Source organism: Fukomys damarensis, unplaced genomic scaffold (genome assembly GCF_012274545.1).
Source record: "Fukomys damarensis isolate Sample0158 unplaced genomic scaffold, DMR_v1.0_HiC HiC_scaffold_7, whole genome shotgun sequence".
Lineage (NCBI taxonomy): Eukaryota > Metazoa > Chordata > Mammalia > Rodentia > Bathyergidae > Fukomys > Fukomys damarensis.
The window spans coordinates 37,786,948-37,812,882 of NW_022900919.1; the positions used below are offsets into that span (position 1 = coordinate 37,786,948).

At 37.6% G+C, this 25,935-nt stretch overlaps 1 protein-coding gene across 1 annotated transcript in view; it reads right to left on the reverse strand.

Moving 5' to 3' along the window:
- Plcb1 (phospholipase C beta 1) overlaps positions 1-25,935 on the reverse strand; it is a 690,814-nt gene that overhangs the window by 114,192 nt on the left and 550,687 nt on the right. Inside the window, exons 16-23 of the mRNA XM_033761014.1 lie at positions 23,816-23,912; positions 21,925-22,009; positions 20,363-20,487; positions 16,944-17,098; positions 14,310-14,474; positions 13,378-13,477; positions 12,063-12,167; positions 10,967-11,076 (exon numbers count right to left, since the gene is read on the reverse strand). Of these exons, the coding sequence (XP_033616905.1) occupies positions 10,967-11,076; positions 12,063-12,167; positions 13,378-13,477; positions 14,310-14,474; positions 16,944-17,098; positions 20,363-20,487; positions 21,925-22,009; positions 23,816-23,912 (942 nt within the window). The remainder of the gene's footprint in view (positions 1-10,966; positions 11,077-12,062; positions 12,168-13,377; positions 13,478-14,309; positions 14,475-16,943; positions 17,099-20,362; positions 20,488-21,924; positions 22,010-23,815; positions 23,913-25,935) is intronic.

Here is a 25,935-nt window from a genome sequence, read left to right on the forward strand (position 1 = left end):
GCAGGCCACCAAATCGCTGAGCTAAATCCCTGGCCCAAAGCCCCTTACTTTGATACCACCTTGTGCATGTTTCCTGCGCTGCCTCAGGACGTGACCATGTGATTTGCTTTTGTCAACTGAGAGAGCAGCAAAGTGGATACATGCAGAGGACCTAAAAACACTTGCGAAGTTTTTACTTTTTCTCAAAGCCCTGCTGTAACAACAGGTATGAGAAGCCCTGCAGAGAGCAGCTGAATGTCCTAGGCCAGTCCCTGTGATGGTACTCAGACATAAAGGAGCTGGCTAAGGTGGGCCGAGCCTGGTCCAGATCAGCAGAGAGGCACTGCTGCACAGATGACTCAGGACAAACTGTAAACGACCCATGTCATAAGCCACAAAATTTAGGGACTGTTTGTTTTGCTAGATAATGGGGTGGATAGGAGGGCAGAGTTTGGAGCTAGATTTGCCTGGTTTGGATGCTGGCCCTGCCCCTTACTAAGTCACTCAACTCTCAGTGCCTATTTCCTCGTCTGTGCCGATGAAGGTTTGGGAGCACTGGAGATCACAGTATTACTATCTTATAAGGCTGCTTAGTGCATCAAATGAGTCTGCACTATAAAGTGCTCGGAATGCTTTCTGGCACAGAGTAAATAGGTGTGTCCTCAATAAATAAAATATATCAAACAGTTCAGCTTATGCAACATTACCAGTGAATGACAAGAAATGGAACAAAGCACCACCCCTACACTCACTTCAGCAGCTATTCCACTGGAGGAAACATTTATTAAATAAATTGAATAAATGCTCATCCTTATCAAGTTATTGCCTCAAGTTATGTCAAGGATGCTTTTTCAATACTTAAATGGTTGGCAGCTCTTTACTAAAACTGCCTTCCAAGTCGATGGCAGGCTTTGCTGATATTTGTTTTATCCCAATATTCTATTATGTGGCCCATTTATATAACACAGTGGACCCTTGAGTTGTGACTGGCCTGCTGTATGACCAACTTGGTTTAATTAGGTTAATGGAAGATTCATTAATGGAAGATCTCATTATCTTTAGTGCGTACCCAGGTAAACATCCAGATCTCAGCTGTATTGACTTACAATCAACTCAAGTTACAACCAGCCCTTGGGAACCAATCAAGTTCATAAGTCAAGGGTCCACTGTACATTAGGAAATACACTTCTCTAGAAGGCATATCTGGAAATCAATGTGTGACACTTTGTCATGTAGGTGCAGAGAGTGGGCTGTCCTCTGAAAGCATTTTTTAAAAAATTAAGATGGCATCAAAAAGAATTACACTAATCATCACTAGTTCCTCCAAAGCATCTTAAAACAAATAGTTCCAGGGCTGAGAATTTAGCTCAGTGGTGCCACCGCCTTGCCTAGCAAGCACAGGGTCCCCAGTTCAATCCCAAGTACCAAAAAAAAAAAAAAAAAAAAAAAAAAAAAAAAAATCCAAACTATTTAAAGAGATGACAGAACTTACTTTAAGTCAGCAATGTATTCCTGCTTATCCTTCAGGCATATTCAGTGCTGGTGCTATCGAGGTGGATGAGGTTAAGCCCAGTACCAGTGTTTGGACATTGGGGAGTGGAAACTGTGCCTTAAGTCACTTTAACTGGGCAGCTGACAGGGCTCACCATGGTACACCATCCCCACCATATGGACACATGAGGTAAAACACAAAACCAAATTCCTTCTCCCACTGAAAAGACTATTTTTTGATAGGCTTTCCTCAAAATCATTTTGATGGCTCTGTACTGGAAATTATGATAGAAACAAAAGAAAAAGAATGTTTTATCATTTTAATTGAAACAGTTCTAGCAACTTCTTTTCAATGAAAGAAGCTTCAGAAGATAGGATTTCGGTTGCATTAACTAGATTTTACTTTCTTGACTAGAGAATAAGTGCAGAATGAACCACAAAGGAAGTAAGTCCCGCCCTCTAGTGGCCAATGAAATTATTGCAATATTTTTTTTTCTTCAAAACATGGCAAATTCGAATTTTAAAAATTAAGATTTTATATAAAGAATTTAAACCAGGCCGGGGATTTAGTTCAGTAGCACCGCGCCTGCCTCTCAAGCACAAGGTCCTGAATTTGATCCCCATATCCCCCACAAAAAAGAAAAAAAATGCAAACCTTTCTCAGTTTGAAAATGAATAACTTGAGAATATAATTATGCAAAGCAGTAAAAGTAAAAAGAGCTAAAAGTAAAAGAGCTTTACCAAACAGCTGCACTATTTGGACTTTAAAGTTCTGTTGTATGAGTGGAATTAAGTTATAGGTCTCCCTCAAATTTCTAAGGCATTCAGTATCAGTCTTGTTAACCATGTCCTGGATTATTCATTCTTAAGAGTTTAAGCGTGAAGTATATTGATTTTTGTAACCTAACTTGAAGTGCATCAAAAATAAGAGGGAATGGTAAGGGAATGGAGATTTTATATGTAATAAAGTGTGTACATCAAAATCTTAATTGAGGTATCTAGGTGATAATATATGAATAGTCATTGTATAATTCTTTCTACCTTCATGTATATTTGAGTGTTTTTTTTAAAGTCTAGCAGGGTGAATGACAAGCAAAAGACAGCCGTAACTAGCTGGATAAAGTCATCTCTTGACCGTGATTTTTTTAAATTTCTAATAAACACCTAATATGTAAAATGATTTTGGTGCTTTGTTTCAATTAATACCCAATAAATTCTTCCAGGAGTAATTGGAACATGGATCTAGCTGATTTTTAATACAGCAGGCTTGTGAAATCACATAAAGAAATCATCATTCACGTGGTATTTCTCTGTGAAAATATTAATGACAAATGTGCATTTATTTGTACATGTGTGAATTTTTATTAACATCAGTTTAAGATTTTAAAGTCTTAAAATGAACTTCTTTTTCAGATATTGTATGTATGTATGTATATCTATAGCTATGTAGCTATAGCTATAGATATAGATATAGAGATATATGGCACCTGCACAGTGACTGGTAGATTCTTGGATTAAAATATTATTGTATGAATGAGTGGAAGAAAGCATAAATCGACATTTAGTTTCTTGCAGATGCACAATCAATACATATTTTTTTAATGGTAAAGTCCTGAAAGTTAAGAATCACCTAAATATTTTGCTAAAATAAGAAAAATAGTTTTAAATATATGATTAAATCAATGAAGGGAAAGAATGATGCTGCACTTTTGGTTGTCTACAATCAGAAAAAACTGCATTTGATTCTTCATAGAAGTAGGTTAGTTAGAAAGCTATCAAAGGGTAAAGGGGTACAGCTGTGCTATTTTATATCTGTATTGTATACAGCTGTCCCTTGGCATCCAGGTGGAATTGGTTCCAACAACCCCCGAAATCTCCAAGGGCTCACATCCCTCATATAGAAAGGGTGTGGTATTTGCATATCATCTATGTGCATCCTCTGGCACATTTCAAATCATTACTTATTGTACCTAATACAATGTAAGTGCTACGTAAATAGTTCTTATGCTGGATTGTTTAGGGAATGATGATGAAAAAAAAGTCTCTAGATGTTCAGTACAGATGCCATTAACATTTCTTTCAAGCCACAGTTGGTCAAATCTGTGAATTTGTGTAACCCACAGAAACAGAAGGCCAGCTGTACAGTAAAGACCCTAGCAACTATATGAGAAATGTTTTGTTACAGTTTCCACAGAAATCAGAAGAAATGAGCTTCCTAAATCAGCTAGGAACAACATCATGGATTCCTTTTCTAAAAATAAAGTACATCAAATACACTTGAAATTCACTCTGTAGCAGCGGGTCCTTGACATTAACTGAGCTGAACCATTTTGCAAACACTATGGTAAATCACTCACCGGACAAATTCTGGACAATGCGAGGGAAGAGTTTCACCTGGAGCCCTTTCCAGGTTTCTGTGACAAAGCTGAAAATGTAGAGTGGATGGAACTGATGGGTTTCATCGCCCAGTTGTATGTAGGGTTCCAAAGCAGTGATTCCTACCCACTGTGTTGTCCTCCACCCGCATCAGCATCACTGCCAATTGTTAGTGAAGTGAGTTATTAGGTCCACCCCAGGCCAACTGAATTAGAAACTCTGGGAATGGAGTTCTTCCATCTGCATTCAAGAAGCCATTCAATTCTATACCTGCCAAAGTTTGAGAGCCCGGCTGCTCACAATATGGCCTATGGGCAGATAGCATTGGCAGCACTTGGAAGCTTGTTAGAAATGCAGGACTCAGACCTGTGCAGACCTTCTCAGTTTGAGTCTGGGCTGCAAGAAGACCCTGGGGGATGGGAATGCAATTAAAGTGTGAGAAATTCCACCCCAGAGCAGAGTAAAATCATCATCACGGACCTGGAGTCAAGTCTTTATGTTATTAGGCGTGGTATGTATCGCAATACACAGGTTTCTGGATTTATCGTAATGTTACACAGATGGGAGCAAAGCCCCTCATTATAATCGACTGAAATCTTTAAAAATCATCATGGTGGGCTGGGGATTTAGCTCAGTGGTTCCAGCACCTGGCTCGCCTGCCTCACAAGCACAAGAATCCCTGATACCAATATATATATATATATATACATATATATACATACATATATATATGTATATATATATATGTATGTATATATATTTTTTTTAAGATCTTAGTCCTTCAATTTATTAACTATTGATGATTTTTTTATTTTATTGTTAAACATAAGAATTAGTTGGGGCCATGGTTTATTAGCAACTCTTTCAACCATTACAAGCAAACACTTGCCCTTCTAAAAATAAGAATTGCTCCTTTTGTTTCGTAGAGCCCACTTTTATCCAGGCAGTCAATAGAGGTGCCTTGTAAATGCTAACACTGTAAAATACAGAAATGAAAGAGGGGCTGACATTTCCCAAAAGGCAAACTTTGTCTTCCTACTTTATTGGATAGTACATATAATTCGTCATTTGGCAAACAATTAAGTTAATCCCTGAGTCGCAGGACCGTAACTCGGTGTTTAATGAGAAATGTCTGTACTTTGAATTTCGAGGATTTTCATAAACTGTGTTTCTATAATTCAATATTTTGTAATTTATTGTTTAGGAGGGGGAGGGAAAGTTTCATTTAATGAGAATCCAAAATAAGCAGTAAACCTCATCTTGCGTTTAGTGGATATCAAGTTTTAGTCCTGAAAAAATTAAAATAACGTCCTATGTCTTATTCACTCAAACACTACAACCTATGGGTATGCCACCTTGGAATGTTTTGCTGTTGGGTTACTTTATTGGTGAAATTCACATTACTAGTCAAATAATAAAAGCCCACTGAAGATGCCCATGATGCCATACACTGAGTTAGGAATTATTTGAAACTATGTTAGATACATCTCAGTTCACACATAAGAACACATGAGTCTTACAATGTGAAAAGGAGGTCTCTGAATAAATGAAATTTTAGTTTTAGCAAACGACTTCCCCTCTTCAACATCTATGTGAAATACACTGCACACAGCAAATGCCTTCATTTGCATGATGATCACAAAAGATGCTCGGAATCTGGTCGTAAGGGCCCCTTGAAGTTTGGAGCAAGAGGTACTCGGCCACGGGGTCCAACTTTCCCAAGTATGGAAATGAAGGCTGTGTGCAAAAACAGTTTTTTAGCTAGAAAGTTTTGAGTTGGGAATATATATATATATATATATATATATATATAGTCCAGGCAACAGGCAGACTAATTGAATACAATCCACATATATAAACCTAACTTACCGAAGAACAAGTTCTGAAGATATCCAGTTATAGAAAGGGGTACATACTACACATTTTATTGACCTGAAAATTTATTATGAAATATATTCTTGCTGAAGCGAAATCTTATATGCTGTGCTCATTCAGATAACTGCTGCAGGGGACAGAAAGGTGGAGGATCAGTCATTACTAGAGAAAATCAGAAAAATCAGTTTGCCTACCAGAAAAACAGCTTTGTCTAACAGAGGTGTTGTGGCATGGTGTGGTTTGATGTAGACCACTGTTATCAAAGTGTGCCACAGAGGCCAGCCGGGTCCTGTCACAGGGGTTAGGAGAGATGCTGAGTCCCAGACCCACCAAATCAGGACCAGCATTTCATCGTGATGCCCTGATCTGCACGTGAAATTTCCAGAACTGCTGGTGTAGGCCATGAGTTGTAGAAACAGTTTCTGAGTTTCAAATTAGTAAGAAAAAGAGTTATTTAACTGTGTAGTACTGGACAAGAAATTTAACCTCTCGGTGTTTAGGTTGCCTTATCTGTCAATGGAGGAAAAAAAGCAATTAGGCCATAAAGGTTCTTTAAGACTCACGTCAGTTAATGCATAACAGGGCTCAGTGTCCTGCAAGGTACATGGTAAACACTCAGCAAGTGTTTGCTGGATTTATTTTTTTCCTCCACTCTCTAGTACATTTCAACACATTAATGTTATTATGCAATATTTTCATCAATATACTGAATATTTACACTTCCCCTTTACAGATGTATTTAAAAATAGAAAAAAAAAACCTGTAACTGATACTTCATATTATGTATCTCTATAACTGCATTAAAGTGTTTGGGCCATAAAACTTTTAAAAAATTTATTTAAAAATTATGTACATAGGAAATATGCTAGAAGGACATAGGCTACAATGTTAAAAGCATCTAGAGATCACTGAAGGTTGTTATTTATTTTGTTTACAATGTTATTAAATTTTTCTGCATGACTTTTATTTAGAGGAATAACCACAAGGTGGTAAGACTTGATAATTACTCAGATAAGGTTTTATTCTGTAATTTTATTAACTTTCCACCCTAAATTATCATTTTAAAAAATGACCATACAAATCCAGCAACTTAAATCTTCATTATTAATTTAACTAGCAACTATTACTCTGATTTTATGTATAACATAGATATAAAAATCTGAATATGTATAATGTAAATATTAAATTGTATATAATGTCTTTTCATGTGATCTGAGGTAAATGCCTATACTACTCAGCCATCAAGGATGAGAAATTAGATTCATTCATAGGAAAATGGATACATATTGAGGATATGCTTCTAAGTGAAATACATAAGTCACACATGTGTAAATACTGAATAGTTTCTCTGGTGTGAAAAAACTATAATAGTACATAAAATCCTAATGATATAATTGACAATGTGAAATAGGAAGAAAAGGGCTAAAGGTGTAGGGAAAGTGATAGAGGTAGGGGAAAGGTAATAAGGGAAAAGAAAAAAGTGAGAAGATGAAAAAATGGAAATAAAGTGTTTGTAAATGGGGAGGGTAGGTGGGGATGAAGGGAGGGCAGGGACAAGGGGAAAAAATGAGAACCAAGACCTGTCATGTAAAGGTACAAGATCCCAATGATGAATGTAACTGTACTGTATATTTAAAATATACCAATAAACTCAATGACAGAAAAAAATGCCTATTTTTCAAATCCAGGGGGAAGGATTTGACTTTCCCATTTATTTAGTTAGAGAACTACCCATGAAGATAACTTATTAGATTATTAAAAATCTAGTGAAATTTTGCAGTCCTGTGAAGTCTTTAGCATTGAAATAGAAATGACCTTTAGAAACAACACATTAAAGGGATCACACTGAAAATGTCTTCAACAGCCAAAATAGTGTCCCCAGTGTCTGCCATGTCCTAGATAAAATTTTCTTTTGAGAAAACCACAGCTACTTATTTTCAGTGGCCTCATTCAAACAAACGAACATTACTCCAAGACAAAATAAAAGGCACACTGGTGTTCAAAGGCGTGAAATGAATTTTCTTTCCCAGCACTACATGGTGAGGGCAAATGAATTTTTTCTTGAGTTTTAAAAATGAGGCCAGTTAAGGGTTTAGATATTTCAAGGGAGAAAAGTCATATTTCCTCTATGAGATTAATATGGAGTCTATGTGACTTAATGCCTCTAAAATTATTTCTAAAACTGAAAATACCCAAGTATTCTCTAAGTTTAAGCATCATCACACAGTTTTTGAAAATACCTTCTGATTAACTTAAAGGAGTACAAAAATAACACTGATCTAAAACTCTACTTCTGTATTTTTATGTCCCTATAGTGTTCTACTGTCCCCACATAGCTTTTAAATAAGCCAAGCAAAAAAATAAAGTTTTCAAAATGAACTAGGGTGTGCAAATATTCCTGCAAGGCCCTCCAACTCCCATTCCTTACAGTGACTTTTCCTCGACACTAGAGAAATGGTCTGAGTCTGACAGCTAATTGCTCCATGCTGATAACTTTCAACTGCTGAAATATGGAGGTGTCCACAAAGCTTCTCCTAGGATGAAGGATTACTTCTTGGAAACAATAGCTAACAAATAGATAAAAGGTGATAGCAGAAGGAAAACTGTTTCTGAACAGTGAGAATGCACATAATTTTTACTTGAAAATACTTTGATTTGTTTCTTAGAAAACAAAGTATATTCCATTGACTAAAGATAAACCTGTTTTATAGTCAGAATTCTATGAACAGTGATTTATTCTATGTGAATTATCTTTATCTTGAATTATATTTTATTATATAAGGTATATTTCATTCTACTAAGGAAAGAAGGAAGAAAGTTTTAGAGTTTCTGGTTGATTCCCAGGAAAAGGATCCAACTGCACTTTGTGGGAGCAAAGCAAGAAAAACACAGAATTATCTAGTGTAAATCTTTTTTGAAAGCTGTGGAGAATTAAAAACAGCACCATATCTCTAAAGAAACAGAACTGAAGATAGAACATTGTCAAAGTTCTGGTCCTCAAGCAAAAAAATGCAGAAAGAGCACTCGTTCTTGTATTGAATGACCAAACAGTTGGCTCTTTAGTATTGCTTTCAGCATTGTAGAACTGGACATAGGGATTCTTGAGCATTCAATTTATTGAGAAAATGCTCTCAGCTTCATCAAGAAGCCAGGCAAGCAGGGAAGATCAGCTGAAATGTATCTCAGTGTCTAGCCCTGGCTCAGCCCATAGAGAACTGCAGCCATGAAGCTGCCCAGCCAGGAGCCAGGCCCTGAGGAGGGATCCTCTGTGTCTGCCTCGCTGGGCCTGGGGCTCCCAACTGATGAGTAACCTGTCAGACACCTCCAGCACAGTGGTTTCAGATCAGCCTCTTCCAGCCACGCTTGCAGGGGGAGCCCCTGTAGTTAACCCCATGGCAGCAGGATGAACTGGGCCTGCGGAGATCAGAGCAGGACTCCAGCAGCATCGACTTAGAGCAGGTGACACCTCCTCATCTGGACAACATGCAGGCAGGGGTCTCTTGGACCAATTCCCTCTCTGCATGCAAGGAGGGGTCCTGAGTATTTTTACTGTTTTATTTTCCCCCCTATAGACACTAAACATAGATGCTGCATGCAGCCATAACCTTTGAAGTATATGTATATGTGTCTACCATTAGGTATGTTATTCTGATTGCACGAAATTTCTGTATAAGCTCATTTATTCTAGAGAGAATAATCTTTTGTTTTTGTTTGGTGCTGGGGATTGAACTCAGGTACTTGTGCTTGCGAGGCAGGCAGCAGAACCACTGAGCTAAATCCCCGGCCCAAGCTCATTTATTCTATACTACAAAACATTATCTATACAAATTTCCAGTCTAAGTTTTATCATATAAGATGATGTACCTATTGGTCTTATGGTTTATAATGCATGCTATATACATAAAAGCCTGAAACATTTTACTTCTTTGTTAAATGCTTCCCTTTTACTTCATTTCATTTTCTATCATGTCTAATGAACTCAACACTTTGGATCAAAATTTTCTAAAATTCTATACAAAGAACAAGGAAATAAGTGCTAAAAAATGTGTTAAAATGGGGCTCTTTTGAGATTTGTTTAAAAGATTGAAGCATTGAAACTATCAAGTAATTGAGAGTTGGGTAAATAAATTATAGGAGAGCTATATGATAAAGGACTGAGTCATTAAAACTCATATCATAGATAGGGCTGGGGATTTAGCTCAGCAGTTCAGTGGCCTGCCTCACAAGCGCAAGGACCCGATTTCGATCCCGGGTACCAAAAAAAAAAACAAAAAAATAAAAACTCATATCATAGAAAATATTTAATTTATGAAAAATATTTTTATCAATTGAAAATAAAAGGTTGAAACAGGGCTGGGAATTTAGCTCAGTGGCACTGCTCCTGCCTTGCAAGGACAAAGTCCTGAGTTCAATCCCCATTACCAAAAAAAAAACGCTGAAACAGACTGTGAGTACTGTCCCATTCCATGAAAATTAGTAATTGAGCATTAAGTGACTGGCAATATATACTTCCCCAATATTCACTCTCAGAGACTTGAGTGCTTGAATTACAGAACGTGTCTTTACAGTTATCTTTTCTCCATTTGTTTTTAAATTTTGTGTAAAAAATCTGGGTTACTTTTAGAAATTTGAAAAAAAAAGGTGATTTAATAAACATTACTAACTTTAACAGATTTGTTCTTAGGCATGAAAGTTTTTTTCTATACTCTTAGTTCTTTGCATTGTGATATCCAATTTAAATTATAGGCAAAGTATTTTGGGACCCTATAAATATAGAATTCCTAAACACTTCAGGGCCCACACAATGTATAAAGCATTTTGCTAAGCAGTTTGCGTAAAAAAAAAAAAAAAAAAAAAATCACAGGATTTTGAGAATCTTGCACTTTCCATTAAAAACAAGGAAAGTACTAAGTGACCTGATGATTAAATGTCTTCTTTTTCAATGCTATGATCACCTTTTATCAGTAAGAAATCATCTAGAAACACCTAAAGGAGCAAGGTACGTACTGCTTAATGTGACTGCAAGACATGACACTGGCGGCACTGGCAGAATACCAAAAGAAATGGAAATGGGAGAAATTCGGTCAATCGATCAGGTGTTTCATGACACGATGCTGGTCTCCATGGCAGAGCTGTCCCAATGTACTAGTTCTTCTTTTGCGGTGTGGTGTTACTCGCGATAAGTTAGCAGGTAGCTGTGGAAGTCATGCTCAACACCACGCATCAGATCGGAATTCCATCTTACCTCTTTCTTTATTTCTTCCTCATCTTCCAGAGTCAAAGCAGCCAGTTGCTTAGCTCTCTGCTCCATCAAATTCACATACCGAATTGGGTTTGACAAAGCTTCAATCACATCTAAACAGGGAAGAGGTTTTGATCAAAGGTTCTGGAGGTGCTGATTATCCATCATCTGTCGAACTACGAATCCATCCAACCATTCATTCATTCACTAGTGGTCTGCCCACTCGTTCCTTCACACACTTGGCTTTCATCTTTCATTCTTCCATCTACCCATGTAACTATCCACTCATCTATGCCCCATTCTGGAAACAGAAGAGTCAGGACTTTGCTGAAATCTCAGTAATACAAAAAAGGATTTAAAATCTGAACGCCAAACTGGACAGGGTGCAACTCGGGATGCCTCAAAACTCTAGATTCTCTAGCTTCTTTTTGGAGTTCCTATCCATCCTAGCAATGACCCCCATACTTTTCTTCTTTGGCCTAAGTGGCATTTGATGAGTGAAGTTATTTCTCATCAAAAGCTTGCTTTTCAGACTGTTGGAACTACCCAAGATTGGCAATATAGACCCTACTAGCACTGTGGTGGCTGAGTGAGTTAGGCTGCTGTCTGGGCGTGAGGCACTCACTCCAAGTCTGACATGGTCTCTGCCACCGCCTAGTGTCTTCCTCCAAGCCATTTGGTATTATAAGCATTTAAATTTATAAATGTTTTGCTGATATCATTACAAATTAACTCCTCTGAGTTCATGACTTCATCCATGAAAACAATCAGAGTTCTAGTACCAGTTGAAGGTAAATTCACCGCAGAGGCACAGTTAGGCAGCTGTGGTAGCAGGCAGCGCTGAAAAAGGAGTGCTCAGCCCATGGGAATAAGAGCACCAGTGGGTAAACAGCAACAGAGCAGAGGTATTCGGATTTACATATAAATAAATTAAAAGTACTCATAAAGGCTCAAGCAACTTACCTTTCAACATATATACAAAATCAGAAGTGATTCTGATGCTACTACTTGCCTCCTTTGGTCCAGTTTTCCCTCCACTGAGCTACAAATTGTACAGATGAGTTCGGGTGGAAACAGCCCTTTGAGTTAAGGTGTTTACCTGCATATGTATCTGGCACGTAGTCTTTCACTTCTATGTAGACAAACACAGCTGGCAGCACCAGAGGCTGGTTCCTCTCATTCCTCAGACAGACGTAGTGGTAGCCTAGGGAGTGACGATGGTATAGTGTGTTATATATTCTCTTCACAAGGTCACTTGGAACTAGGAACCACTATGTGATTGAAGTTTTGTTTTAGGTGCCACTGGATAATAAACGGGTCACCTTTTCCTCATTTTCATCACATAGCTTTGAGTGATAAGGTGTTATTTTCTTAATCAGACAGGAAAACATTGTTGACTCTTATGTTTTCTTTCTAACCACAAAAAAACAATTCAGAAATCATATGCCATAGCTTTAATTATTGGCCCTGATTTCCCCCATAATAGAATCATATATGACATGATTTCATGACTTGGGGCTTAGCACATGCGCTGCTACAGCCAAGGAGATGTTAGGGCTATGGCACAGGCAGAGTTAGGTTGCCTTTTGTATTCCAGCAGTCATCCAAGAGAAGTTGTACTGTGGGTGCCACTGCCCCTTCTGCTTGTATACATAGAACAACCTGAACCCCACTGACAAGCTCACGCACAGCTGTGCTGCAGAGCCCAGAAAAGGCTATCTAGTCCTTCTGCTATGGTTGAGATGGGGTCTGTCACCAAAGGGTTCACATGTCACAGACTTGTTCCTCAGGGTAGCAAAGTGAAAAGTGGGTCCTTTCAAAGGTGGAGCCAAGAGGAGGCCCTTATGTCATTGGTTTGAGCCAATGAGGACTGAGGACGTTCTCTTGGACTCTGAGTGAGCTCTTGAAACAGGGTTCTATGAAAAGAGCAAGGCTGGTCCTACCTATCTTTCTGGCTTCCTGGCTGGCAAGGTGATTTTTGACTCTCACACACATCGTCCTCCTGTAATGTCACCCAAAATTAGGTCCTCACCACAGGCAAAAGTGATAGGGCATCTGAACCTGGATTTCAGCCTCCAAAACTGTGACCTAAATAAATAAACACTTTTTCCAAATAGGTATACTTATTATAGCATTGACAAATGTATTAGTCCACATTGCCAGGCCGCAGACTGCACCAGGAACATAAATATCTGTGTGTAAGCTCTTAGATAGTTTGTTACATATCATTATTGTGACAAGAGTTGGTTAAAACACTAAGTAAATAATCTGATCCCTTTTGTTACACTGCATGATTGCAAAGGAGCAAATAGTTGCCTAAAGCAAATTTTAATAATCATAGAGGATTTAACAATCATAGAACAATGATTTTCTCTGCAACTTTGATAAGGAATTTCTCACCACTCCATCCATACCTGGCCGAATTGCTTGGACTGGCAAGATCCGGTGCCCAATGAATTTACCTCCTTCTTCATAAACTGCTATCCTCAGACAGGCCAGAGAAGGAAGAACCACCTATGGGACATTAAAGACACCCCTTGTCATAAAAGTGAGATATTCCAAGAAAGAATCAGATATGGATCCAATCATTGGTCCTGCTTTTTCACAGCCCAGTGGAAGTTTTCTACTCAGCTAACTGAGGTTAAAATTAACCTGTTTGCTCTGTGAGCTCCTTTTCAGAAGAAAAAGACATGGGTTACCAGAAATAGGACATCAACTGTGCTTTATCACCCTGCTCCAGAAACGCATTTGAACAAAACATAGGACATTTCCTTTCTACAGGAACATCTTCAATGTGGGAATAAGAAACTGTGTTTAAACACAGATGGGCATGTGTAAATACCACATAGCTTCTCTGGTGTGAAAAAAATTAAAAGTGTACGTAAGGATCAAAATGTCTAATTGATATTGCAAAACAGGAAGAAAATGTCTAAAGGAGTAGGGGAAGTGGGAGGGGTAGGGGAAAGGAAAGAAGGAAAAAGAAAAAATATGAGAAATGGAAAAACATGGAAACAAAGTCTTTGTAAATAGGGAGGGTGGAGGGGGTGAAGGGAGGGCAGGGAAATGGGGAAAAATGAGAACCAGGTTACATCGTGTAAGGCACAGATCCTAATGATGAAAGTAACTGTATTATATACCTAAATGTACCAATAAACTTAATGGAAAAATATATATTTAAATATAAAACAGTGCTTTTCATTAAGTATGCATTATGTATGCATGTTTTCAAAATATGCTTGCTTATAACTTTTATCATTAACCAGTAAGTATTTACTTATTCTCTTTCCTCAGCATAAAACACCTGGAAAGTATAGTTACATTCTCACATCAAGAACACGAGACCCACCTTTTTGAACACAATAGGCTCTTCTTCCCAGACAGGATTTACAGCATTTCCTTGGGATGTCTTGGTCTTAAATGCCTTCCTCCTTGTGTCCACAGGCAAACCAAACATATCCACCTCCACATAGGTCCCAACTTTCTTATCAGAAAGAAATTGACCTGAAATAATCTAGAAAACAATACAAAAGGAAGTCTTAGTAAGTGAGTAACATAGATGCAACAGCTAAGGAGGTGAAAATGCTACTGGTGAGAGCTATAAACAAAACAAAAGGGAAGTAAGAGCAGAAATATAATTTATTTTTCACTTAAAGAGTTGATAGAAGAATATTAAAAATGGTAGGGTTAGTAGTCCATGAGTAAGACACAGAAGTATAGGAGTAATAAATAAACTTTACTGAAATCATTAAGACTGGCTTCTGACAACCTCTAACCTCACCAAGGTAACCATGTACAAAACTGTGGGTAATTTTTGTCTAGCTGCAGAATTAATCAATATTATGGTGAGATTTTAAAACTATGCACCCGTTAAATGCCTTTCATGTCTGTCTTTTTTTTTTTTTCCTAACCCAATTGTTAGAATCTCAGGGGTGCATTACTGGTCATAAGGTTCATGGAGACAAACAGGATGTCTCTCAATTTTTATACCAGAAAGAAGGGTACCAGCAAGCAAGAGCCTGTGGTCCAACCTCAGTGAACAGTGGTCAGTGGTCAGACAAAGCCCCCATGTGTGGCTGTGTGCTGGTCAACAGCTTTCTGAGCTCAAATCCATGAAAGGGGACAGAATTTCTGAGATTATGGCTGAGCTAAGAGTCAGACACTCTGCTGGCATTAGCACAGCCACCTGAGCCTGTGTGAAGTCAAAGTTAGCTATGTGCTGATGAGCTAAAAAAAATTCTGAAAAAGTTATACAGAGTCATATAGAAGACTTTTGAAATCTGGCTTGGGATAACTCATTTCCCCCAGATGTTTACTTGGGCTTGAGTATATGGGACCTGCTAGCAAAAATCTCTTTGTTTAACTAAGAGTTCTACATGAAAGTGTCTTAGGTACTTTGCAACATGTTTGAAACTTGGGAATTCCACTGGAAATTCACATGGCCAGATCCAAAGCAGAGCCCTAAAGTAAATTAATGGCACTAAACCCTAATGACCCTATCAGTAAAAAAGGATGGAAGCCCACAGCTTGAGTTCCTAAATCTATTCTGGGACTATAAAGTCTATACCAGAATATCACAACACGACACAACAGACAGATCTGAGCTGCATCCTGGGTGCAGCAGTAGTGACCAAGGCGGGATAGACCCACTGCCAAGTGTCTGGTCCATTTTGGGACAGCTCTAGAAGAGATGCCTCATTCTGGATGCCTCAACTATTTCCCCTCCATCTAAACTTACTTGCCTGTCTCTGTCATTGTTTTATGCTTGGTTGCTCTGATACAGATTTTTTTGAAACAAAATAAACAAACAAGAAAACAAATACAAAACCAGATAAATCTGCAAACAAGGCAAAAGTGTTATTAATTTGACTCAGCTAAAACAATGGGCAAGGATTCTAAAAGTAACACTGAATCACTACAGTAGCGTAAGAGTTCATCTCAGTCACACTCGACAGGAATTAAACATCCTTTGCTGAAAGTATTTCCCTAAACATCACTGTGAAACTCTTAATCTATCAATTTTACTTCTTATACATATGGTTTGAAATAACTTCAAAAGATATATTTGTTAAGCTATTCCATTAAAATTTTATTTTTAAATCTTTGCTATCAAGTAACAATTTTTGGATTAAAAACAAGTCTCAACTGCTTAGCACCGATAGAAATTAGTGAAACTTTAACAGAGCCTTTTCACATAGTTTTTCAAATAGCTTGGTTAAAGGTAAGTAACATGTATGTGCAATGAAAACATTCCTTAGCTCCACACTAGCTAAATGACACTTTAAAAAAGTAAATGAAATTCTAGCCTCAACAGCCAAAAGGCTTACAGAATAATGTAAAAAGGTTTTTATAAAAGTGAATTTTCCCTCCACAGTACTATAAGTATTTCCTGACAGCTAAAAAACTGTATCTGCTATAAAATCTATTTCAAAGAGTGAAGAAAACCACTTGGAATTAAATTTTCAGATCAGGTACATATTTAATAAAGCCACGCTTTTAGGGTTATTAATATAACTTTTGAAATCCCTGAATCTGTTAGGTATTAAAAAGACATGCTGTTGTAACTTGAAATCTTTTGTTCAATATTTAATAACTAATTGAGTGAGGGTTTTTTTCCTCTCAATTTTGCCTAGAACTAATAAAAGCAAGTGGGGAATGGGGGTCAAGGGAAGTCAGATCTTTCCAAAATAGATCACAAATTTTCGTGGAAATTTCATAATGGGCTATTTACAACAAAACAGAGGACTGATGGGGTGAGTTCCACCAATTCATTTGATTGATTTAGCACACACTCATGATCCTATTGACAACAAGGCTTAGCCTTTGTTTCATCCACGTGGCCTGTGAAAACTAATGCAGAAAAAATATATGAAGGAAATAGCGCCTTTGCTAGTTATTAAATTTTTAATGACTGAGTCATTTCCCTATTGAAAACAAATAACTGTCCAACGTTTTTAAGGACAAGTGTGTGACAGAGACATACCTTGACCGATAACGTGTTGGCCACTATCCCATCTACGATGCCTTCAGTAAATGGATCAAAATGCTTATCGGGCCGCCTCATGAACTCCGGCTTTAACCTGTAGCCGCTCTTGCCGTTGTATTCGTACATCCCCATGTTTATTTGCATAGCCAAGTCTGAATATCAAAAGCACAGACCTCGGTGTGAATTCATTTATACTTGAAATAAGAAAGCAAGGCTATATTTCAGTCCACTTTTGTAACTATTCTTTGCAAAGGAAATCGTTTTGGGCTACATTGTAGGAAATAGTTTTTTTCCTACATTGTAAAAATATAGGAAGCACAGGTGAGAAAAAAGAATTCACTTAAAATTCCCATATCCAGACATAACACCGACAATAAGTTGGTTTCTAATCTGTTTCTCTACTTTATATGTATTTTTTCATACAATATGTCCATTTTATTAATTATTTCTCTACCTTAATTTTAACAGTTGTATACAATCCCTTTGAATAGATGTTTGAGTAAATGTAGTTAACCAATCCCCTCATTGGATAGTGTCTGCTTCTTCTAAATTTTACCACTGTATATAATGTTTTAAGGAACATCACTGTGATGAAATCTTGGAAGACTTCATCAGTGGTTTTTCTAGGAGTGGAATTTCTGGATCAAAAGATGTGTATGTAAGAAAAGTTTTTTGGCAAGTCCTGTTAAAATGTCCTTCAGAAAGTTTAAACCAATTTACATTCTCCTAAACCAATTTTTTGAAGACTGACTTCTATATACCTCATTCAAATACTATCATTTCTTATTTTATAATTTATAATCTTAAAATTTGCACTGCTATGATTACTTACAATGAGGATCTAATTATGCATTGATTCTTTTCCAATGGACAAAGGTTCCTGGTCAGTGTTCCTTATAAACAGTGTAACAAGTGAGTAATCACAACTAATGTGACTGCTAAGTTTAAAAATGATACATTTTACAGAGTAGAGGAGTGGCTCAGAGGGATAGCACTGGCTGAGCACATAGGAGGCCCTGGGTTCTAGGCTTAGCCCTGCAACCTCAGCCTCACGCTTGCCCCACAAATGACCAAAGCACAGAAACAGTTTAAAGTTACTGGGAAACTGGGAAGCTGTCAGCCGTTTACACTATCTGTGTCATGAATCTTTTCTGTTAATGTGGGTAATAAATAAGTAATGATGCAGTTATCTCAAAATCCCATTTAACAATCAATTTTAGAGCAATGAAAATACTGAAAAATGACTCATTTTTAAATGATTATGATACCAAAAAATGTTAAAAGAAAATAATATTTATAATAATATTTATAATAATAATTATGCTTGAAAAATTAATACCCAAAGCCTAATAAATTGCATTAGTAAGTCATATATTCTAAACAATAATATACAAGAAGCAGCGTTTATCCTAAGAACAAAAGAATAATTACACAGTAGAAGATCGATTAAGATAATTGATCACATTAATGCACAAAAGATGTGACATAGTCATCCCAAATAATGTCTAAGAGATATTTAATAACATTCAACATGAATTACTAAAATACTGTTAATTAGGATAAGCGCATGCAGTTCTTTAGGATATTAAATACAAAAATTTCACAATCATAACCAATATCCTATGTTATGGTGATATAACATTTAAATTCCTACTACTATCAAAAGACAAAAATGCCCACTCTCACCACTATTATTTGATATTATTCCAGTATGGTCAGTCCAAATTAATAAGTAGATGGAGAATTCAGATGTAATTAAATTTCTGTATTTGTGTATGTGAAAAAACCCCTTAGAATCTACAGACAAAATAAACACCAGAAGAGCTTAAGAAGATGATCATTTATGAAATATATTTATCCATAAAATAAAAACACAAACACCAAATCCAGAAACAATCTGCTAAAAATATAACAGAGGGGTAACGAGGGAAGGGGGGGATACAAAAATTTTAAAGTGAAAAAATTTTCTTTTGGTGGTAGAAAAATCTTTGATTTCTTCAGATGAATTTACAAATTTGATGTAATTTTAATCAAGATCTTGTTTACAATGGTCAGGGAAACATTTTCCAATTCAACTAAATTTATTTGGAATAGAATTCATTGGCAATATACAAAAGAATTAAAAATTAATAGCAATAAGGCAAACTGCCCCTTATGGATAGTAAGTAAGGCTTATTCCAAAACATAATAAAAACAGTGAGTTATTGCATCAAAGGCAGACTAACTTATTAACAGAAAGGCTATGACAACATAGGCCCAAATTAACAAAAAGATCACATTTGTAACACTGTAATTCCAGTTCAATAGGATGATTTTTTAGGTTAAAAAAAGGATTGATGTCACTCAAACTATATACCAAGATTAAATTGGGATAGCTGAAGAGGTAAATTAAAAATAATGATAAATCATGGCAGAAACAGGGATGGACACAGATCTGACTGTTGGGTGAGGAAGCTGCCATCATAAAATGAAACTGCTCAACTCTACCCCATAAAATAAATTCTCCTCTGGTTCACAAAATAATTGTTAACATGCTCTTTCTATTAAAGTTGCTGTTATAAGAGAATAGGAAAATTGACATTAGTCCTTCTATTGAGAATAGACAACTCATATAAGCAGAAATATAAGAAGAATATTTAAAATGTTCAACCTAAACAATAATCAAAGTATTATTGCTATTATGAGAAAACAAAATCTCTAATATCCAGAGATAGGAAATGGATGCTCAGTGAATTGTAAAACATGCTTAATATACAGCCTTTTTTGTTTAGCATTTAAATATGTGTACATACATTTTCCTTTCAGAAAGAATTACACGGAAAAGTACATCACAAACAAAAAGATGTATAGTGTCAAGCCTGGAAATTGTTTTTCTGGATACTGCTTTGGATTTTCCATTTTCCTTAAAAGAATTTCATGTTACTTTAAAAGATAAAAGTATGAAGAAAAAGTTCAAATGGGAAGGGGAACAAGGGAAGGGAGAAAGGGAAGGGGAAAGGAAAAAGGAGACCAGAAGGGAAAACATGGAAATAGGGCTTTGTAAATATGGAGGCAAAAAAGGGCTGAAGGGAGGGGAGGAGATTGGAGAAAAAAAGAATCAGGATGTATTATGCACAGGTACAAATTCCCTGTGATCGGACCATTATGTATATGAAAACTGTACCAATAAAATTAATGAGAAAGTATTAATTTTGCTTGACAAATAATTCAAAAACTGTAGAAATAACGACTTTTTAGAACTCGTTGAAGAAAATTTCGCAGTTTTTGCTTTGATTTTCCTTTACTGAGATTTGCCTGTCTTTATTTTTCCACTCAAACCTGGCAGATTTTTCCCCCCTGCAGTGAGGAGGGAATGGTTGCACAGCTGGAAATGCAACTGAGACAGAATGGGCCTGAGCTGGAGTTGAGACACTTACCCATCGTCTGGAAATTCAGTGCCACCATCTGACAGCCGGCGTTCCAGAAGAGCTGGGGCATGTAATTGGATGAATCCACACGGGTTCCTTTCGGATATATCCTGCTAAGCTGCATTTTGTTATATCTGGACCATCACGTTAAGTATTGAATGCAATTATAAGAGTAACCTCTTAATAATACTGACTGGGAGGCTGTTTTCTTCTTTCTCCACTGGGGAAATCACGTAAATGTTGATGATCGCATTGGGTTAATGGGCGAAAAGCACAAAAAGCCTTTGGAATAAACAACAAATGTGCCGGTGTAATAGGAGCATACAGTCGCCTTTACAGAACCTTCTGGATGGAAACAGATGAACGGAGGAGTTACAAGGGAGGTCGCATCAAGACCAAGGTAAATTTGGGGGCAGTGGGGAGGAGAGTCTTAGTGATCAAGGACAGCAGGAAGGGGGGCTGTCAGTCCATGTGAGAGGATGACAATCCTAGCAGAAAACGTGAACTTTGCTTTTTAATCCTCTCAGTTCATTTCTTTGCCAAGACAATGGTACTTTTTTATGTTTGATAATGAGGTAAATATAGCACAGAAGTTCTCACCTCGCCTCAGATTTTGGTTCAATTTCCAACCTAAGAACTTTGTTGAACAATAATGCTGATTACCTTTAAAATACCATCAACGAATACCCTATTACCAAATGAGGTCAAAGTTAGGGAAGGATCCGAGCCAGGCAAAATATAGTTGGATTTTAACTATGAAGCTTGTGGCTGTGTGATTTGGATGGGTTAGCTCCCCTGTCTGTGCCCTCATTTCCTTATCTGTAAAGTAGATTTAACAATTTCTATGTCGTGGGATTACCATGAGAATTAAACAAGGTAAAATACACAACAGAAGATATATCACAAAGCCAATAGATAATGCTAACGTGAATGCTTTTTACAGTGTAACTTTATTGCATGGGTCTCACACTGTTCGCTGTCCTACTATTGATAAGGGTGTTAAGGGTGACTTTTGGAGGAACTGCTTCATGAAATTAGGTTTTCTTGGAAAGTTACCATTAATTTACGGAAAAAAAAACAAAAGCTAATTACCTTTCTTTTTTGTTCATACATAATAATGGAAAGTTGTGTGAACAACTTTTATATATTTATATTATCACTGTATTATGTGTTTATATTATCACATCTCAAATATTTTTAATTGCACTAAACTAGGCTTAAATACAAACACACTGCATCTACATTCCGTGTGTACAAAGTGTACATACTTGTGTTATATACATCGCACCTAATTTAAACAGCAAATCCTGAAGCTAGTAGCATTATCATGTTTACAGATGAGGGAAATCAGGACCGAGCGAACTGCCACAGGCCACAGGGCTGGCTGGTGTGAGGTGGCCTTGTCGTCTGGCCTCCTGACCCCTAAGGCCAGGTCTCCTTTCCACAGCCCTGGCTGCACCTCTCAGTACAGTTCTGTCACTGCCAAGGTAGAGACTTAAGCTATTTTATACACCTTGTTCACCGGACTTCATCAGTGTTAGCTCAGCAGGTGCCCGTCAAATCAAGGATACTCCACAAATTCCACAGGAGCCTTGGTGAGTTGTTCAAGTCCTTTGGTTTCCACAAAGGAAGACATTTCAAAACTTTTATTTCTTTCTGAGTTCAACGACAACAAAAAGGAAGGTGAGAAATACAGTTTCATATTATAAAAGAAGTAAGAAAATGTTCAGCGAGGTCAAGGACAATTAACTCTCAAAAAACTTCTGCGTTGAATTTTGTTTCACTGACACAATAACCAGTAACACAAGCTGAGTCTTGCTGTTGTCTCTTTTGGTATGTACCACGTGAGAGAGATATACTCATTGGTTACATGACTTAGAGTAATGAATGGATTTTCGATGAGTATGGTGGGGCAGTTAAAATGGCTTTGTCAAAAGAATGGGGTACCTGTGGGAATATCTGATCTCAGTCCAGCTAGACTGAATTCGTGGGAGATTACCCAAAGCCATGATGGAAACATTTGTGCTAACACTAGCTGTCTTATTCATATCCACACTGTCACCTCTTAACTTTCTGGACCTAATGTCACATAAGAATCATGGCATTTCAAAGCAGAAGGATCCTTGGAAATTCTTCAGCCTGGTACCATCCTTTGTGTATTAGACAACAAAGGCCAGACAGGTGAATGTGTTACAGACCTCAATAGTCTTGAACACAAGGGTGTTGACAAAACATCCTGAAAGTGAAATCCAAGCTCCCAATTAGAGTGAGGAACAAAAACAAAGTTATCTCAGGCCAAAAAGACAGAGAGTCAAAGATTTTCTTTACCATCTTCCCACCTCAAAATGGCTGGTTATGCACCGAGCAGTGTCATTTTGAGTGGAGAGGTGGCTCTTAAGTTTTTATAACTGGTAACCTTTGACAATTTTCCCCATTTGCCTGCCTCTTCCAAAATTAAAACCTCATTCATTTCTGCATCACCCCAGATTCCTCCTCTATCCATCTCCCTAACTTCGCCAGTTTACTCTCACGGAAACCCTGGCTTCTCTTGCTTTAGACCTTCATAAATCTATGTTCACAGGAATGATTATTTTAAGCATGACTGTTCATTAAAGTTAAGTCAAAATGAAGAGGACTTCATAAAATGTGTTCAGTATTCTTTTTCTTTAAAAGGTGAGAAGGTGACATGAAACACGGGAGTGAAGGACTTGTGTCCAAGTCTAGTTGAGTCCACTGTAACTGGGTTCTAGGAATTTTTCACTAGTGAGTTAGGAAAACTCATCTTTGGGCCAATAAAAGTTACAGTAATAGAAAAGTAGCAACGTTAGGATGTTCTGAACTGAGTAACATCCCTATAAGCAGCTAGTAAGTCCAAGGATGCTCTCATTCTCTTAACCTGACAGCATCTTATATATACTTCATGCACACAGAAGGGGCACTTCTATGAAAGGACTCCTCTCTGTGCAGAAGAAATTCACTACTGGTGTGTAAGTAGATGAAGGGAAATCACACAAAGGTAGTTACCTATTCTCCTAATTACACAACATGTGCCGGACAAATGCAATCTGGGTGAACTGGTTCTATTTTGAGTTACTGAACTCTCTCCTGCTTCCCTTCTGGGGAACGGAGAGACAGTTTAATACTGTTTTATGTAATTGATGGATCCCTTATGTTGTCACAGACCAAAATCAAATTCAGAACTCTCAATGCACTGCACGCTGGTAAAACATCTTTCAGATGACCGCGTATGGCCTGTAGCCCCCTTGAGTACTGGGTGCAAATAGCACGGAATACGGTGAAGGTCATATATATATATATATGGATGCCAAGATATTCCGCCCATGCAGGTGTTCAAGACAGAAGAGTTATTTTAAGAGAGGTGTTCTTTGATCTAAATACCATGTATTTAAAATATATGCACTTCAACACTGCACTATAAATTTTTCTCCAGGGAAAACTTACTTTTTGAAATTTCAAATGATTCAAACTTGACCGGCTGAATATAATTCACCAGATTAGACATCTCTTCCGTGGCCATAGCCTCACTCCCAGCAGTTCCCTGGAAGAAGAAATAAAGATTTAAACATTAAGAAAAGTTACCAGCGTCAGCTTAACATTATCAAGGGTTATTTTCCCAAGAAAATGGTCGCACAATTCAAGACAGCAGAAAACCATCCCTCTTCTTCTCAGAAGAATTATTGCCACAAATTCCTTGCAGGAGAAAGAGAACGCAATACAGGCTAAGGATCCCTAATTCAAAGAGCTTGTGAGCAGATGTAATTCATATTTCAGGTTTCTTTTCAGATTGTGGGATACTTGTGTACATATGCTGAGCTATCTTGGGGATGGGACCCAGTCTATACATGAAATTCACTTGTCTCACATGCTCCTTATACACATGGGCTGAAGGTAACCATACAATATTTTACATAATTTTGTGCAAGAAACATAGGTTCAAGGGGTGGAAGTTTTTGATTGTTGAGCATTTCTGATTTGCAGTTTTCAGCTTCGGAACCTCATGTGAACACAGTGAGGGGTGAGAGGTGCACTGCGGCCCTCGGCGGGGTCTGGTCTGTGGTCAGCATCCCGGCCAGGGGGCTGCGGGAAGTCAGCACCCTCTGAAGCCTGGGAGTCAGAACCTGCACTGTATCATGGTGAGGAGAACTCAGGTTTGGGAGCACTGACATCTGACGGGAGGGAAGCCACAGCTGAAGTCTAAAGGGAGTAAGTCAAATGCTGCACAGTAATAAAACTATCAGGTAGGTGACAACGGAATAAACTTAAACTTGTTGATGGTGAAAGCAGGTTGCCTTGTGGCAATGGATGGGGTGGGTGAACAACTGATTTTCTTCCTGACTCCCACTCCTTTCCTAGTTCCCTTTGTGCTTATAACCCAAGGAGCATGGCAAGGTGTAGCATTAATTCCATAGCTTCTAGAGCCAGGGCACGGTCTTCAATCCCAGGTCCACTAGTTAGAAACTGTGCAATCTTGAACAAGTCATTTAACTGCCCTGTGCTTCAGTTCACTGATCTGTAAAATGAGGGTAAAAATCAATCCTTAAAGTTTGTAGGGTTTGTGTGATTACTAAATGGGATAATTTATGTGAAGAAGCTCAAAACAGCATCTGAAACATAATAAAATATCATCTTTTTAAACTATTATTAGCTGTTACATATTACTTTGATATAGCTTTTAATAATTAAGAAAGTCACTACTGCAATATTGGCACAAGACAGGCTGTGTAGAATGATATAATATTTTCTCCCATTTTTAGAAGAGAAAAACCATGGACACGCAGGATCCCCCCGCCCTTTTGAAACACTGGTAGTAATGTTTAGGTTAAATGTCAATTGGAAAATTTTCCTGCACAAGTTCAACTGCTCAATTAGTTTTAATACCATGACTCAGTACGGCTGATCAGAATGAATACAAAGGGGCTGGGGATTTAGCTCAGTGGTGCTGCAGTCTGCCTTGCAACCACAAAGACCCGAGTTCGATCCCCAGTACCAACAACAACAACAAAAAAAAGAATACAAAGTTGAAATTCTTCTCTTGCAAATATACCTTAACAACATTGTGATAGTTTTCCTTCTGGCTGAAGATGCAGATTTGAGAGGCATTCATGTGAAGCTTATTACCAGAAATTAGAGGTACAGAAACTATATTTGATGGACTCTCTCTCTGCTCTTTACCTTTACTGTTTTGTAGTGCTAGGGTCTAAACCCAGGGTCTGGTATGTGCTAACACGTGATCCCCACTGACCTACATTCTGTGACCGTTGTTTTCCTCTGGAAGTCAAGTTGAAATTTACTAAGAATGTGATAAAGCCGAAAAAATTAGAGGACGTATAAATAAAGAGGATTCAGTAGGAGAAGATTTCTATTACTTACTTTTAAACCAGAAAGATACCAGTACAGAGGCAGACACTTGCTAATATATTTGAAATCAGACCAGTGCTTTTTTTCTTTTTTTAACCAGAACTTCTGCTAAAATAAAGTTTTCGGGCCGGGGATTTAGCTCAGTGGTTTTGCCACCTACCTCACAAGTGCAAGGTCCCAAGGTCCCAAGTTCGATCCCCAGT